The 17,693-nt window shown below is 45.4% G+C and overlaps 1 protein-coding gene across 1 annotated transcript; it reads left to right on the top strand.

Moving 5' to 3' along the window:
• Positions 1-2,474: 2,474 nt before the first annotated feature.
• Positions 2,475-17,333, top strand: Gabarapl2 (GABA type A receptor associated protein like 2). Its single transcript, XM_004625776.2, has 4 exons — positions 2,475-2,632; positions 2,969-3,024; positions 4,311-4,483; positions 16,707-17,333. Exons 1-4 carry the CDS (start codon positions 2,599-2,601, stop codon positions 16,795-16,797), a joined length of 354 nt encoding a protein of 117 aa, XP_004625833.1. The 5' UTR covers positions 2,475-2,598; the 3' UTR covers positions 16,798-17,333.
• Positions 17,334-17,693: the final 360 nt, after the last annotated feature.

Here is a 17,693-nt window from a genome sequence, read left to right as displayed (position 1 = left end):
GAGCATACTTGAGTCTGTTCCGTAGGAAGATGATGAGAGGCAGACATTCTCTCAGCTTATGAGGACCGGTGGATGGACGAGGAGCAAACACACCGGTCAATTTATCCAGCATCCAATGTTTTGGAGCTGCTACTCGCTTCAGATGCTTCTTGGGACCACGAGCCATGGCTGAGCTGGAACAAAAAGCACAAGAAAATCATTCTGTTAAAACTACACAATTTAGGGGCTGGTGAGATGGTTCAGTGGTCTAAAGCACCTACTTAGAACAAGCTTGGTAAAGCACAGGGTCCGCAGTTCAATCCCCCAGCACCACATGCCAGCCCCCCCGCCCCCTGGTGGGCTAAGCTGGCCACACACACACACATAAATAAATTAAAAAAAAAAAAAAAAAAAAACTACACAATTTAATATTCAGTCTCCTGCCAGGAATTTTGAGAATTCTCAAGTAAATCTACAACTCATGAATGCTGGCTTCAAGGCTTCCCAATGTCTCAACATTTACTTTATAAATTTCCTTGTCCTATCCCAGTGTTTGTGGCTATGTGTGTGTGGTCATATTAAGACAGGGTTTTGCTAAGCAGCCCAGGCTGGCCTCAAACTTGCAGCGGATCTTCCTGCCTTATCTTCCCCAGTGCTGGGATTACAGGTGTGCACCACTGCGTCCAGCTTGGGAAGCAGAACTGAGTCCAATTTATTATGTCTCTTTTCCCCACTCTCTTCTACAATCCCTCCAGTTTTGAGGATTGACACTGGGGCCCTGTTCCAGTTGATAGGAGCACCCTATCAACTGAGTTCACCCCAGCCCTAAGTCCAATTTCTAACTCCTCCCCGGATTCTGAAAGGGTATTTGCCTTTTTTTCCCCATCATCTAGCTAAATCTCAGTTTAATAGCTTTAACTGCTTTTCTCTTGAAAGTAAGACTTACAGAGCCATTCACCTTACTGCACAGCTTAGATGTGTCTTTTGGACACCTTATACTTAATGTATTTAATACCAAACTTGATTCTCACTCATTAATTGGCCCCACTCTTTTGCCCAGGCTGGTCTCCTAGAAAATGATACTCCTGCTTCAGCCTCCCAAGAACTAGGATTACAGGTTTGTGTCACTACACCTGGCTATGGCATACAACCTTAAAATAACAAAAATACTCATAGAATGAAGTTAGATTCCAAAACACTGACAAAGAATTTCAACTGTCTGAATGTATGACAACATTCAGACATAAGGCCTGATAGATGTATCAGAAACACACACGGCAGGAGTCATGTGCCTAATTAAGTGAATATTCTTGTTACATGTTCACCAGCCCATAAACAGATTGCAACCCAGACCAGATTGGTGACTCTGCTTTTGCAAGAAAGAATCTACATCACTGATTGGACAACCTCCAGATATAGGCCAGGGCAGGTGACAAACACAGGAACCAGGCAGTGATTGCAGCACTATTCCGACCGCCAGACAAGGAAATCTGTCTCATGACGAGCTCTCGGGGGGAATTCTCTGGACCTAATGACCACAATTTTCTGCCTCTGAATTAAGGACAAGCAGTCTCTGTCTTCTTCAAAAACATATGTGATTTCTTTTTAAATGTTTATTCACGGTGGGGTATATAAAGAATTTGTACACTTCCTCACCACGAAAAATGTAATACTAAAAAAACCCCAAAATAAAGCAAATTCCCTCAAAAAACTGATTCTGGAATAAAGGATGGAAATGGGATTTGTTTAAAAGAATTCCTAGCCAGGCATGGCAGTGCACGCCTGTAATTCTAGCACTCGGGAGGCTGAGGCAGGAAACCACTGAGAGTTCGAGACCAGCGCGGGCTACAAAGTGACTTCAAGCCAGCCTGAACTACACAGCAAAACCGTGTCTCAAAAAAGACCGAAAGAAAAAAAAAAAGAGAGAACTTCTCGATGCAAGGTAATCTATCATGGCGGTCTCCAGACTTCCGGGTTGTTACCAGTACCCCTCCCCCACAAGGCGCGCAAATTAGTCTCCCGCAATATAGAGCCTGCAGCTGGTCCCCCCACCTTAAACAACATTCCCCAAGTTATCAAAGCCCTAAAGCGCGCCCTCTGCCAATGCCAACCGCTAGGAACCCCTCTTCGGTCACTCACATCTCAAATATCCTGTCAACGCCGCGTACTTCTCTTACGAAATATATCCTACATTTTCGGCCCCCCGCAAGTCCTTAAACCCACTTCGTCACTAGTTCTTCTAAGTCCCTTCCCCAAGTCGACAGCATCGCTCACAGACTCACCTCTAACCAATTTCACCAGCCTCACTCGCAGCCGTGTGGTTCCTCGCGTGGCACCCAGGCTCCTCCGCTTCGCGTGTGGCGCCACCCCCTGACGCAACACGCCGGCGAGCGCCACCGGAAAGCCACACCCCTTAACGTGCAGCCCCACCCCCTGGCCGGACGCCGGCGCGCGCGGCGCCGGAAGCCACGCCCCCAGCCAGTTGCTAGGCTTGGGCAGCCGGAAGTCCCGCCTGTCGTGTAGTCTTCTCAGTCTCCACCGTCGCCGCTGTTGTTGTTGTGGTCGGCTCGCTGAACTTCACGGCTCAAAGAGCCGGCTCGGTTCCCCTCCCTCGCCGCCATGAAGTGGATGTTCAAGGAGGACCACTCACTGGGTATGTGCTAGACTGCTGACGGGATGAGGGGGCTCGAGCGGCGGGTGGGCCCCCTCCCCCACTCGGGCCGATCTGGGCCGGGTAGGTCGGGGCGGATGCTGCGCTCTGGGCTTCGGCTGCCGCGGTCCCACCGTCTCAGGTGGACGTGCGCTGACTTGTTGCCGCCTTCCACGGGTCTTTCGGGACCGAGGGGACGTGGGACAGCGACTGAGTGTACGCCCGATCGAGAACTCGCAGTGTGCGCAGCTCGCAGCGGGGAAGAGGGCTAGGAGCCAGGGATTGGAGAACCTGCCGCCTGGCAGGCGCGACTATCAGCCCAATGTGTTTCTCTCACAGAACACAGATGCGTAGAATCCGCGAAGATCCGAGCAAAATATCCCGATCGAGTTCCGGTGAGTGTTTGGACTCCCGCCCCCTCACCCCACTGTCACCTCTGTCGTCTAGGACCGGTGATAGGGCCCTGTATCATTCAACAGTTGACTCTGGGGTTCCAGGCCCAGTTACACTGGCAGACGAGGCAGACGAGGCAGACGAGTGGGTTTGGTTAGGGGCCGGCGCGGGCCGGGCCGTGACGGGCTGTGGCTGGTGCTGTTCGGGTGCCCCAGTGCTGAATCTCCCGATCTAGGCCAGCGAGCTGCCTGCTGCCTCTGGGCTCCCTCGCCAATTATATAAGGAACGATGTTCTAGGACAGGGTAACAGTTCACTGCCACTTTGGGGAACGGCGGTGGAGGGAGACTGACACTTAGGTCTTGTAAGTGGTACTTTTCTCTTCATCTTTGTATCTAACTTATAGCTTTCCTCAACGTGAGGCTGTCACCTTGTCTTATCAAAAAAGATCTGAAAAGCCTCTGATAACCCCTTTTTCCCTTTAATCAGTGAATCTGATCTTATCTTCCTTTTTGATGCGGGAAATAGTTTTTGTGTTTCTTGGAATCTTAATCTCTAGTAGTGTGGGTCCATTCTGGGGTCTGGACTAACAGATGAAACCCACATATTCTTGTGTCTGCTCAGAAAAAATGACTTTTTTCTTTAAGACAGAGTCTCATTAAGTGTTTAGGCTAGTCTTGAACTCACTATGTAGCACAGGCTGGCCTCAGACCCGAGGTGAGGTGATCTTCCTGCCTGAGAGTTGAGTGCTGGAATTATAGACACGTACTGCCACGCCCAGCTGTCCAGATAAAATGTTGAAATGCTTAATAGTATCTCTCTTTTAGGTGCTGAGAGATGAGAGAGACAACTGACCACAGAAAAGCATTTACACTTTCTCTATTATACATTTATATCAATTCTAGCCTCCTGAGTGTGTGGCTTAAAAAGCCATGGGCAAGTTTTCTCATGCTAGGGTCAGCCAGATAGCTCAGGGATTAAAATGCCTACTTAAGGACTGTGCTGGCCCCACCCCTACCCTCAGGGCATGCTGAGCCGGATGATTATTGAGACTGGGCATGGTGGAAGACGCCTGTAATCCCAGTGCCTGGCAGGCTGAAAACAAGAGGATCATTACAAGTCTGATCTGTGTAGTGAGACCCTGTAGACCCTGTGCTAAATTTAAAGTTTTCTCATGCTATGCAGTTGCCCACCCACCTACTTGCCCACACTTTGTCCATCAATTTCCTGTGTGGGACTAGAACCTCTCACTGCAGGAAATCCATGCCTGATCTCTCTTTCCTTTTCCAGGTGATTGTGGAAAAGGTCTCAGGCTCCCAGATTGTTGACATTGACAAACGGAAGTACTTGGTTCCATCTGACATCACTGTGGCTCAGTTTATGTGGATCATCAGGAAAAGGATCCAGCTTCCTTCTGAAAAGGCAATCTTCCTGTTTGTGGATAAGACAGTCCCACAGTCCAGGTGAGATGTGTTTACTAGCTGTGCTCTTGAGTGTTGGAACATCTGCTTGCCTACTTTAGGGATTTGAAAGCTCTAAAGGCTCCAAATCTGGATTTTTATGTTCTCTGATCACAGTAGGTCAGGAAAAAGTAAATGATAGCAGTACTATGCGGCCAGTTCAGCCCACCAGGGGGCAGGGCTGGCTGGCATGTGGTGCTGGGGGATTGAACTGTGGTCCCTGTGTTTTGCTTAGCTTAGCTTGTTCTAAGTAGGTGCTTTAGACCACTGAGCCATCTCACCAGCCCCAGTACTATGCACTTTTGACTTAGAATAAGATTTGAACTTAAAAGAAGCAGCCTGTCCTCAGCAAAATTGCAACCCGAGTGAAAACTTGCTTAGGCTTAAGCCATAGGTAGAACTGAGGACTGAAATGAGGTCTTTCCTAATGGCCTATGAAATGAACCCCTATAGCTCTCCACCAGGAGCTTGCAGGCCCTGCTGAAGCTCAGCTTTAGTTAATCCCTTGCCTGTTTGCTATTGTCAGAGTTGGTGTCTGCCTGATCCTCAGGTCTGATAAAAGTAATAAAGGGCTTGGAAGTTTCTTTTATAAATTTAAACTTCCCCTGGCACCACTTGCTTTAACTGTTACTTTGACTGTTTGACCATTGTGCTGCCTAGGAATGATCTTTGATTATAAGTTGGGGCCTGAATTTAGGCAGGGGCAGTACTCTTTGTAGTATAGTTGACAGCTCAGCTTTAGTCTCCTGTGAAAAAAAGAAAATGGACTGACTAGCTGTCTACAACCTTGGTCTGGCTTTTCCCAGTTCTGACTGGACAGTAAGCCAGATTCTGGAGCCTGCCTCCTCTATCTGTATAAATTCCTGGCTACATTTTACCCTAGTGACCCAAACTAGGTTTTGTGTTATCCCTGAGGTACTATAACTTTTTTTTTTTTTTTTATTTTTTAGACAGGGTCTTGCTGTGTAGTTTAGGCTGGCCTTGAACTCACTGTGTAGCATGTCCTGCCTCAGCTTCCTGAGTGCTAGGATTAAGGCATGCGCCACCATACCCTGCTTCCCCCAGACTAACACTTCTTTAGAAGCTCTGGAAGCTAGTTCAGTTTATAAGAATATATTCCTTTTGAAAATTTCAGAAGACACCTAAGCCAAATTCTTGGTCTGTTTCTACTAAAGGCAGGAACCTCTGGTTACTTTTTAGTCTAATTTCCTCTTCCTGTCTCTACCACCTGTACTTCTGGTGTTTGGTGGGGAGGCAGCACAGGAAAAACAATGGAAGCTTCTTTCCAAGGCTGGTGTCTAGCCAGAGGGGAGAGGCTGTGGCCTGCCATGCTGTTGGTCTTTTCTGGAAGCTGTGATGTTCCAGAGGTAATCTTGTCACCCTTGGGATTGTTTAGCCTAGCTTCACAGGTTTGTTGCTGGGTGCACTTCTTACCAGGGGAGGAAGCCTGGGGCTACCATGGTTACTTCAGCTCCCTTAAGATGGTTAGAGGTCATTTTTCTTTCATACTACCTGGAATTTCTAGAGAGCCTTAGTGACTCTTGTTTCCTCCTTCCTGGAGGTGGTGGCTTAGTGAGAAGAAGCAGATGACCAGGACTTGTGGCATTATCTTCCTCATATCAATCCCATGGTACTTATTGAAATGAAACAGGCTTCTGGAGACATTAAGATTTCTCTGATGGCTTCACGGTCATCTTAAGATTAAAATGATATCCTCTTACCAGGTGCCTCTTTCCCATTTTCCCTGAGGTATAAATAAAATTGGAGAAATAAATAGGGTTGGAATTGAAAAGTATTTCTCAGGGCAGCTGAGGTTCCTTGGTCCATTTCAAGTCCTATTTGTCTTTTTCTCTGGGGAGAATTTACCCTAAGCAGACTGCATATCACCCTAAGTCAGGATTTTAGGACCAAGTGACTAGGAATTCAACTCCTAAGATGTAAAGAGTCAAGGCCACTCTTTCCTGTCCTTTAGCACTTTTTAACCATGAAATGATCTTTTTTGTCCCTTGAGATAGGGTAGGGTCTCTTTATAGTCCAGGCTAACTTTGAACTCACTATAATGCCTCAGGCTTTCCAAATGCTGAGATTATAGGTGTATGCCACTGTTCCTGGCCCAGCTAAAGACTTCTTGCCCAATATTTTTGTTCATTTGGGAATTTTATTATTGAAAACAAGTTTATCTATAAGCAAAGCATGTGAAATTATTAGGCTTTATGCAAATACAGTTACATCTAGCAGCATAAAGAAAGTGCCTTAGGATCTTCTTCCTAAAGCTGATATGTGACTCCACTTCAGTGTCTCCTCCCCAGTGCAGTTTAGCCTCTTCAGCACTTTCCAGCCTCCTGTAACCTTCGCCCAGTGTTTGTAGCCTAAGTGATGGCGGAAATCAGAGGAGAGAAAGATGGAGTCAGGCCTGCAGAAGCCCTTTTCTTCCCATAACTGACATCTATACAAGGATCATGGGAATAAGTTCAGTTATTTCTGCCTGATAGCTGGGCTTGGGTGGTAACTGTAGAGGGTATTGTGATTATTGTTTAAGTTAGTATTGAATACTAATTCTAGAAACTGTGACAAGTCCCTAAGAATTCTACTTGCTTAATTCTTTCAAGTTCTTTTTCTTTACAAAAGGGGGAAGGGCCAGCAAAATAGCTCAGTGGACTAAGCACCTGCTTAGGCAAGTGCAGGGACTGGGGTTCAATCCTTGGCACCATGTGCTGTGGCCTCACCCCCAAGAGTGCTGAGCTGGCCACTGAAACCAGGCATGGTGGCACACGCCTATGATCCCAGTGCTGGGGAGGCTGAAGACAGGTGGATCACTAGGAGTCCAAGCTGCATATTGAGATCTTGCACCAAATACATTAAAAAGCAGCGGCGGGGGATTTCAGCTGGGTGCATTGGCACATTCTTGTAATTCTGGGCAATCAGGAAGCCAAGGCAGGAGGATTGCTGTGAGTTCTAGGCCAGCTTGAACTACACAGTGAGACACTATCTCAAAAAGACAAACCAATAAGGGGCAGGGATATAGCTCCTTGGCATAAGTGCAAAAAGAAAAGTAGGGGGGATTTCAACTGCTTTTTCCACTTAGCATTGGAAAGTTGGGTACTTTACCTAGTTACCTACACTAAGAGTCAGGCCCAACCCAGAAGGGGAACTTTGCCTTGGTGTAGGCAGAACTGAGAGAGAACTTTGGTATTTGTTAGGTTTCTGAGGCATGACTTTAAAGGGAAGTCCAGATCTGCCAATGGCCTTTGGTCTTTTTGAGAGCACAGTCAAGAATCTTCTTTATGCCATGTTTAAAATAGAAACAGGAGTGTGTTATTAGTTAAAATATCTCTACAACGTTACAATTCTTTGTGGGAAAACAAGTGCCATTTAAGATTATAGTGTTTAGTTGCTTCTGAAGTCTTGGGGTCATTTTGTGTTTTTTGGGGAGAAGGGAAGTGGTCTCGCTGTGCTTCCAGGTTGGCCTTGAACAGGAATGTGCTACAATGTCCCATGTCTTAGTTACTTTTCCCTGGTTGCTGGGACACAATGCCAGACACCCCAAATTAAGGAAGGAAAGTGATAGATTCTAGCCCTAGTATGAATTGCTAAATTATTACAGTGGTCATCTAATATGGCTGAAGCCCTTAAAATAGTAGCTTATCTTCCCAGAGACCACCTTCCCTCTTCTCCAATTCAGCCCAGAGTACAGTCTCCTTTCACTTTTCCTGTTGCCTCAGGGAAGACCCCATCAGCTTCTCAGGTATTTCTAAAAATCCCGCTCAAACTCCACCCCTGACAACATCCATAAAAGCCTCAGCCTTCCTTTGTTCCAATTCAGAGAATCCCTTATCTTTGTGATTTTCTCTGTCCTCAAAGATAATAAAGCCCCTTTCCCTTTTTCCTCCTGCCTTTTCTCTGCTGTGGTGGGTCTGGGTCGGAAAAACCTATCAAATACCTCTTTAAAAACAGGGGTTAGGGGTTGGAGAGATGGCTCAGTAGAATAAGCACTTCCCTGGCAAGTGCAAGGGTCTGAGTTCAATCCCTGGTTCTGCAAAAAAAAAACCAAAAACCAAAAAACAACAACAACAACAACAAAACAGGGTTTATTTCCAGAGGAACAAAGGTTTGTGTTTATCAGAGAAGAATCTGACAGAGGAAAGTGAAGTAGTTCACCTTCACGTTTTTTTGAACCTCTGGATGCCTTTGGGGCTAGGTTACTTTCAGTTTGCAGCTTGCACCTTCCCAGCCTGGTGCCTCCTACCTCACTGCACCCAACCTGGCCTGCTAGAGGAGACAGGAGTAGTCTAGGACTGGTGGAAGCACACGGCGGCACAGCAGATGGCTGGCCAGGTGTGTGGATCAGCCTAGCCACTTCATGAGTCACACTGGGGCTCAGGTCCATGACCTGCCCTTGGTTGATATGGAAGGCAGATTCCTTGGGGCTTAGGCATCCGTGAAGGTCTAAGCCAGCCTCCTTGTTGAGTAGTATACACCTGTTTCCCTTGGATGTGGACCTTGCTGAAAGACACCTTTGTCACTGATTAATTCACTCACTAGAGAAGTGCTTTTACCTGGATCTGTGTGACCTGGAATGGAGGAATGAGTAAGGCTTCAGGGTCCCACCTCCCCTTAGTTGTTTGTTTTTTTTTTTTTTTTTTTCAGAACCAGGGATTGAACTCAGGCCTTTGCACTTGCCAGGGAAGCGCTTAGTCTACTGAGCCATCTCCCTGGCCCCTACCCTTAGTTTTGTGGCTCACCTCTGTTATTGTCTTTTCCTATTACGCTGTGAGACTTGGAGTTTGGAAGGTTTCATTGCTGCCTCTCTGCAGAACAGCATACTCCTGGGTTAATCACATGTAATCCTTGGTGCCACAGTGTTGGATGAGCGTTAGTCAGGAGCTGGAGGCTGTCTGGTTCTTCCACAGTCACCTCCCTGGAGCAGGTAGGAAGCCTTGGAGTTGAGCACAGCTTGCAAGTCACCTGGCCCGCCAGCTAGCACCCTGGGCAGCAGAGCTGGATAGATGTGCTGCCTCTGTGTTTTGGGTCCCTGGCTGTGCCAGTGATGAGTTGCTTAGTGCTGTGTGGCTCAGGTCTGAATTCTGAGAGGAAAGGTCGTGTTCTCAGAGGCTTCTGGAATGCCTCCTAATCTGCTGCCATACACCACGTGCCCACTAGGTGAGATTTTGTCTCCTTGCACTTTGCTTGAACATATAATCATACCTTAGGGGACTGGGGAGATGGCTCAGCAGAATAAGTGCTTCCCTGGCAAGCGCAAGGGCCTGAGTTCAATCCCCGGTTCCGCCAAAAAAAAAAAAAATCATACAGTGGTACTCAGCTGCTTTGAAACATTGAATTTGGTATTCAGTCCATCTTGACATGAGAGTCTTATCTTGGTACTCATTTCTGTTTGGCATTCAACATAAGTTAGAACTTTTCAGTGTCTGTTACCTTGTGACTCATGATCCTTTTTAGTCAGAATAATTTGTGTGGTACTCATTGATTTTTTTAAAACCTGGAAGTGCCACTGTCTTTATTTTTTATTTTTTTATTTTTATTTTTATTTATTTTTTTCTTTTGGTGGAACCAGGGATTGAACTCAAGCCCTTGCGCTTGCCAGGGAAGCGCATATTCTACTGAGCCATCTCCCAGGTCCTATTTTTTATTTTTAAGTATTGGGAATTGGACCTGTGGCCTGAGCGTACTAAACAGTCAATCACTGAGCTACATCCTCACCACTTCGATGCTTGTTTTTGAGACAGGTTTTGCTTAGTAGCCCAGGCTGGCTTTGAACTTGCCATCCTCCTGCCTCAGCCTCTATGTAAGCTGAGATCATGGGAGTGGGCTACTGCACTCAGCTTGAGTATGGACTTTTTTTTTTTTTTTTTTAGTTATTTATTTGGTACAGGGTTTCACTATGCAGCTGGGACAGCTATCCCTCCACCCTCTTAAATATGGACTTAATTGGACTTAAAACAAGTTTTTGTTTTTCTTTAGTTCTGTTTGGGGCCCAGTTCTGTTTCTTGGCTTCAGGCCAAGTTACTCTTGACACTGCATGTGTGTGGTCCAGTCCCCTAAGTACCATTTCAAATCATTACACTGTGTGAGTGTGCTGGTCCTGTTTTATCATACCCAGTGGGATCTGAAAATCAGGCAGCTGTTCAGCACTGAGCATTGTTAGTTGTCCAGTTTCTTATCCTGGCTGTAAGAACACAGTGCTGCTGCCAGCTCAGTAAAGCTTCTCCATGATTCTGCCTGATAAAGGGACAGTAGCATGGACTCTTGAAGTCATTAGGCACAACCATTAGTTGTCACATTAAAGGATTTGAAGGACGTGGTGGTGCATGCCTGTAATCCCAGCACTTGGGAGGCTGAAAACAAGAGGATCACTATGAGTCTAATCTGTGTAGTGAGGCCCTATAGTCCTGTACTAAATGCATTTAAAAAAAAAAAAAAAAAAAAGGATTTGAAGGAGAGAGACCCAAGACCCATTCCCTCACTGCTCTGTGTGTGGTGGAGACCAACAGTGGCCTCATGTATGAGCTTGATGTCCACCTGACTGGTACAGAAATGTGTGTGTGGGAAGCTGCGTTCTAAGGATGATCTGTAGGGAAGGTGTGCAGGCTGTTGGGTCATCAGGACAGACTTGGCAGCTGTCCAGGCATCCACATGGGGATGGCACAGGTTGATGGTAAGAATATGCTGTTTTGTGATCTGTAGTAAATTACTTGATCTCTCCATACTTTAGTTTTCTTATCTTTACACTATGGATAACAAAAGTGCCTGCTGTATAATAAACAAAGCTCACAAGCTTTATCATTTATTTATTGTAAAGGTATAGTTAATATTACGCAACTTCGGTCCAGTGTTTAGCACATGTTATGCTGTTATTGTTAGATTATTAACTTCTAGAGTTGCATGATCACTGCTTAAATTGATAAATTAAGTTTTAAAAGTCAGTGGAATCTGAAGGTGGAAAGTGACAACAGCTGCATAATTAAGGGCTGTGTATCTTCCCCAGTCTGAGGGCTGAGTCTCAGCCTGCCTTAGATTGTAGCGTTCCAGGGATCACTGTTCCCCGAGGACAGTGTGGAGAATCAGGGGTGGGCCACTGGCATAAGTAGAGCTTCTCAGGTAGTTTCATTTAGCAGTGCCATTTAGGGTGTTCCAATAGGGCTTCTCACTTGCTAGGTAAAGAGCAGAATTTCGTCTTTCAGGTAAAAACCGAACTTGCCGTAAGCACCAGGAGTAGTTGTCTTTGAACTGCAGTGTTTGCTACTGTTTAAACTCATTTGGTTAATAGCAGCGGGGAGATAGATGTTCCACAGGCACAAAGGCTCCCCGGTACTTCACTGAGTGCAGTGAAAAGAGCTAAGGCACTATGGCACTAGCTGTCCAGGTTTCCCATTAGCCTCTTTTTTTTTTTTTTTTTTGCAGAATTGGGGATTGAACTTGGGCCCTTGGGCTTGCCAGGGAAGCACCTATACTACTGAGCCATCTCCTCGGCCCCTCCCATTAGCCCCAGTGTGAGAAGTCTCCCAGAAAAGTGAGATTTCTTTTTGGGTGGTCCCAGCCACCAGGTTGAGTCTTGGGGTGCTTAGGTCTATGAGTAGCACCTCTGCTAATTTCTGGCTGCTCATTCACTTCTGGTTTGTCACTCTGTTCCTTAGTCACATGGCCACTCCCCATCCCCAAAAGGATAGGCATCTTTGTTTTTAATCCTGGTACCCTAGAATCATCTCAGGTATTTAAAAAAAAAAATGCGGATGCCTGGGTCCACCTCCAGACATTCTGATGTAATTGGCCTGGGGTGGGGCTTGGCTTGATTAAAGTTCCCCGGGATTCCCAGGTGCCAAAAAGTGGAGACTGCACTGTAGCCAGCCGCTTCCCTCTCCCTGCCACTGCCCTTTCCAAGACCTGTGTTCTGAGGTGCTGCTGCTCATGACTGTAAAATTTTCTAGTAGCCACATCAAAAAAGTAAAATTATTTTTAGCTATTTAATGTATATCTAAAATTTTTCAACATGTAATAAAAATCTAGATAATTTATTTGACACTGTCTTTGAAATGTTATGTTTTATACCTACAGCACATCCCAATTAGATGAGTCACATTTCACTTGCTAAATGTAGCTGTGGCTACTATTCTGGACAGCAGTGACATTGGACGTTTCTATCACAGCAGGAATTTTTATTAAGTAATGCTGTTTGAGGCCGGGTTTTTGTTGTTGTTGTTTTTTTTAATTTATTTGGTTCAGGGTCTCACTACACAGCTCAGACGCATAGTGATCCTCCTGTTTTCAGCCTCCCCAGCACTGGGATTACAGGTGCACCTCAGTGGCAGTCTCAGTGTCCCTTGGGGGCGGGGCCGGCAACGTGTGACAGGATTGAGCCCTGCCCCAGTGTCTGCCTAAACAGGTGTTTTAATCTGCTGAATGTTATAAATGGGTGACCCTTTGCAGTTTTTTTTTAAGAGAGAAAAAATTTTAAAAAGAGAAAAATAACATTTCAAAACAAGATAATAGGAGGGTAACAGTGTTTCAAATGTTATGTATTGTTACTCAGAGTGCAAGATTATCACAAAGCTTTCCTTTTCTCCATTTCCTCATCCCAGTTTCTTTGTTTTAGAACAGTTTCTTGGGGGGGAGGGCTGGGGAGATGGCTCAGTGGAATAGGCGCTTCCCTGGAAAGCGCGAGGACCTGAGTTCAATCCCCGGGTCCTCAAAAAAACAAAAAAAAAAAGATCAGTTTCTTCCCATTTTACAATACCTAATGTACGTTTTGGACCTTTTTTTTGGTATTGGAGATCGAACTCAGGACCTTGCTCTTGTCAGATAGTCAAAAAAAAAGAACATTTTCTTCCCATTTTACAATACCTATTGTACGTTTTGGGCCTTTTTTTTTTGGTATTGGAGATCGAACTCAGGCCCTTGCTCTTGTCAGGTAGGCGCTTATGCCACTGGCTGTCTCCCCAGCTACATTTTGGATTTTAATCTGCAGGGAGACAATATAATGTTACACATGTGCATCTGGTTTATTTCATTTATGAGTATGGTCCTGAGTTGCATCCATTTACCTAAAAATGTCTCCGGTGTATTCTTCATGGCTGAGTAGTATACTACTGTATAAAAATACGGCATTTTAAAAAATCCCTTCCTCAGTTGATGGGCATTTGGATTGTTTTCAAGATCTAGCTATGACAAATTGTGCCGCTATAAACATGGGTACACATATATCACTGTGGTACGATGTTTTAAAATTCTGGGAAGATACCCAGCCAGGAATAGCTGAGTGAAATGGGACCTCCAGTCCTAGTTTGTTTTTTTTTTTTTTTCAGAACCAGGGATTAGAACGCAGGCCCCTATGCTTGCCAGGGAAGCACTTACTCCACTGAGCCATCTCCCCAGTCCATAAAGGTGTTTTTTTTTTTTTTTTTTTCCCAAAGGGACTTTTTTTGGTCTTATTTTTACTATTTTCTTTTTGGTACCAGGAATCAAACTCGGGGCCTCTCGCTTGCTAGGCAGGCACTGCGCCACTGAGCCACATCCCCGGCCCCAGTCCTAGTTTTTTGAAGAATCTCCACATCAGTTTCCACAGTGATTGTACCAGTCTACACTCCTGCCAACAGTGGAGAAGGGTTCTTTTTCACCCATAGACACTCTAGCATTTGTTATTGGTTGATTTCTTGGTAATAGCTGTTCTTTCTGGGGTGAGATTAGAATCTCGCTGTTGTTTCAATTTGCATCTCTCAAAGACCAGTGATAATGAACATTTTTTTCATACGTTTACTTGCTCTATTTCATTTCAGAAATGTGTATTCAACTCAGATGCCCTTTTTTAATTTGTCTCTTTATGTGGGAGGTCTGATATTTTTGAGTTCTTTATGGTGTTTTCAATAGTAATTCTTTGAGGAACAGCTGGCAAACATTTTTCCCCCCACATTATGGGTTGTCTCTTCACTCTGTTGATGGTTTCTCTTGTTGTGCAAAAACTTTAAGGAAAGAGCTGGCCAAATAGCTCAGCGGATTAAAGTGCCCATTTAGGTAGACACATCGGCCTGGGTTCAATGCCTGGTGCGCCGTGCCAGCCCTGCCCCGGGGGCGCACTGAGATGGCATAGTGGTGCACGCCTATAATCCCAGTGCTTGGGAGGCTGAAATCGGGAGAATCACTATGAGTCTGATCTGTGTAGTGAGACCCTGTAGACCCTGTCCTAAAATACAAAGAAAAAAACAACGGGGAAAAAAACCTTTTTAATGAGATTGATTTTCTGTGATAGGTCCTGTGTGATTGGGATTTTATTTACAAAGTCTTTGCCTACACCATTGTCTTCAAGAGTTTTACCTATTGTCTTCCAGCAGATTTAATGTTTCTGTCTTACATTTTTATCATTGCTCCATTTCAAATTTAGCTTAGTGCATGTTAAAAGATATGAATCCAATTTTAATTTTCAGCATATGTAGAGCCAGTTTCTCCAGCACTATTTATTAAAGAGGTTATCTTATTTATTTTTATACTTATATATTTTTTTCAGGCAGTTCTGATTTTCTAAATTCAAGATTAAAAAATCTCACAGGCAGTACTATTTTTATTTTTTTTGACGCAGGGTCTCACTTTGTAGTACAGGATGGCCCTGAGCGCACGGTGATCCTCCTGACTCAGCCTCCTGAGTGCTGAGATCACACACAGGTGTGCATCAGCACCCTGAAGCGTTGCTTTATCATATGAGATGCTGATGATAGGTCATCTCATTCATATTCATCCACCCTCACACTGGTACTTAATCATTTACTCACAGCCACCAGAGCTCAGCTTGCACATGGGGTAGAAAGCATAGGAAAGGAAAAACGCCCCTTTATGAGTGTGGCCTTTGTCCCCATTTACACACAAGTCCCAGTCAGCACCAGTTTCAGAGCAGCAGGGAGATTATTGCTCCATCAAGTTGAGACCTGGGGCACCTCTTTATGTCCCACAGTGCCCTTGGTCCACTGTATCCTATAATTTAAGCTTTTTTTGTTTTTGTTTTGAGTCAGGGTTTTGCTGTATAGTTTAGGCTGGTCCTAAACTCACTATGTAGCCCAGGCTAGCCTTGAACTCATGGTTATTGTGCCTCAGCCTCCCAGGGGCTGGGATTCCAGGCATCTGCCGTGCGCACGGCTACTCTGAGCATACTTGTGCCTGTCTGGGCTAGTGCCCTGGACCAGCGTCTTCCTCCCGCTTGTATCACACTGCTGCTCAGTGTGTCCGCATGTCTTGCCTGTCTCGGATAGTACAGTCACACGGCCAGAGCTGGCGGGGGGGTTGCGGGTGCTACTAGACACACTCTGGAGCCAGGACAACTCAGTTTCATGGTAGCACTAGATTCAGTCTCGACTGCAATCTGTTTTATGTCTTTAGGAAGCCAGCCTCCCACCCACTTGTTTAGATTAAGAAACCTCTATTTCTGGAGGGCTGTTTGGATCCCAGACACAGCGGGAGATTTACACAGTATGCAACTATGTTTAAGGGAAATGGCGCTGATACAGATGGCCGGGCACAGGTTGGCCGGGGACTTAGCACAAGAATGACCTGCTGTGCCTGTCATGCTAAGTCCAGTTTACAAATCTTCAAATAAACCTGTCTGAATAAGACTCAGTCCATTCTGCTGCTGTTACCAGGGTCCTTCATCCCACGAAGGCTCTTCATTGTGCTTGCTTTTGTCTTTGTCCTGTCTAAAAGACATTTAGGGGGGCTGGTGAGATGGCTCAGTGGTCTAAAGCACCTACTTAGAACAAGCTCAGCAAAGCCCAGGGACCACGGTTCAATCAAAGAGCTGGTTTTTTTCTTTTTCAATGGATTTACTTGTAAAGGTGAGATGAATGGGCCTGCTTCCAGGATAGGGATTGGAGACTTTGCTCCTAGGTTTTTGAAGTCTGTTTTTTTGGGGGGTGGGGAGGGAGTAGAGACAGTCGTTATGTAGTTCAGACTAGCCTTGAATCACAGTCGTCCTCCTGCCTCAGCCTCCCAAGTGCTGCGAAGACACGTGTGTGCCACCATGCCCCCCTTTGCATCTACTTGTCTCTACTGACTGCTGATCCTTGCGTGGCTGCAGTTCCCTTCTCGCACACGTCACAGGTTACAGCAGGCACTGATACCTGAGTAATTTTTAGTGCCTGCCAGCAAGGATCAAACTCATCCTCAGGCCAGCTTTTTTCCTCCTGACACCCGACTCCATTTTCAATGATTATTTTGTTCTTTCTCTTTCAAGCCTAACTATGGGGCAGCTTTACGAGAAGGAAAAGGATGAAGATGGATTCTTATACGTGGCCTACAGCGGAGAGAACACTTTCGGCTTCTGAGGGCCAGCGCTGGGCTGATAAGTGCACTGTTCCTGCTTGTGTATCTTGTAAATAGCCAGCTGTTTTCAGGTGTTCACCCACCTCTCCACATAGACCTCTTGAGTGCATTTGTAACTGGATTTATTTCTTAATATATTGGGTTTGTTTCCTTAGACTAGTAAATTATCCTACAGAGTTTTATTTTGAAGTTTTCTTTTGTGCACTATCCTCATGGCTCTGTTCTCCAGGGAGCTTGTTCCTCTGGGAACAAGTGATGTAGTTTTCTCTGGGAATTATTTAATGAAACTGTTTCCATAATGAAGTGAGGTAGGTGCAGTGTTAAAGGGAAAGGGAAGAAACGATGCATTTATTCTGGATTATGTTTGAAGTGTTAGATGGCTAAGTATTAAAAGCATCCAAATTAAATCCTTAGCAATCAGGACACTTGCTTCACTAGATTTTGCCAACTGCCAATCATGTTGGACTGAGCTAATCTGTTCCTCTTTCTGAAACTGTTAAGGTAAATGATTAACAATAAAATTTCCTCTATAAAGGCACTGCAGTGTGACCGTGTCCTTTATTCACCTCTGGATGGGTCAGAGAAATGGCTTCTACATTTGTCAGTGCACAAGAAGGGCCTGTAGGGGCCGGGGAGATGGCTCAGTAGAATAAGTACTTCTCTGGCAAGCACAAGGGCCCCATTTCAATCCCTGGTTCTGCCAAAAAAATTAAAAAAAAAAAAAAGAAGAAGGGCTTGTAGAGGCCTTGCCCAGTCTGGGATGGGAAAGAGTGTCTGTGGTCATAAGTGACTTTTCTAGGAAGGGTGGCACATACCTGTAATCTCAGCACTTTGGAGGCTGAGGCAGAAGGATTGCCATGAGTTTGAGGCCAGCCTGAACTGTGTCACAAGACCCTGT

Source organism: Octodon degus, unplaced genomic scaffold, assembly GCF_000260255.1.
Source record: "Octodon degus isolate 3935 unplaced genomic scaffold, OctDeg1.0 scaffold00011, whole genome shotgun sequence".
NCBI lineage: Eukaryota > Metazoa > Chordata > Mammalia > Rodentia > Octodontidae > Octodon > Octodon degus.
The sequence above is the reverse complement of the archived record's forward strand: the minus strand, read 5'-3'. Positions and strand labels throughout refer to the sequence as shown.

Bases quoted from the DNA above. Each gene is read 5' to 3' on its own strand.
- Gabarapl2 (XM_004625776.2), top strand. From the start codon at position 2,599: ATGAAGTGGATGTTCAAGGAGGACCACTCACTGG. The intron at 2,633-2,968 runs GTATGTGCTAGA...TTTCTCTCACAG, and splicing joins CAAGGAGGACCACTCACTGG to AACACAGATGCGTAGAATCC. The intron at 4,484-16,706 runs GTGAGATGTGTT...TTCTCTTTCAAG, and splicing joins AAGACAGTCCCACAGTCCAG to CCTAACTATGGGGCAGCTTT.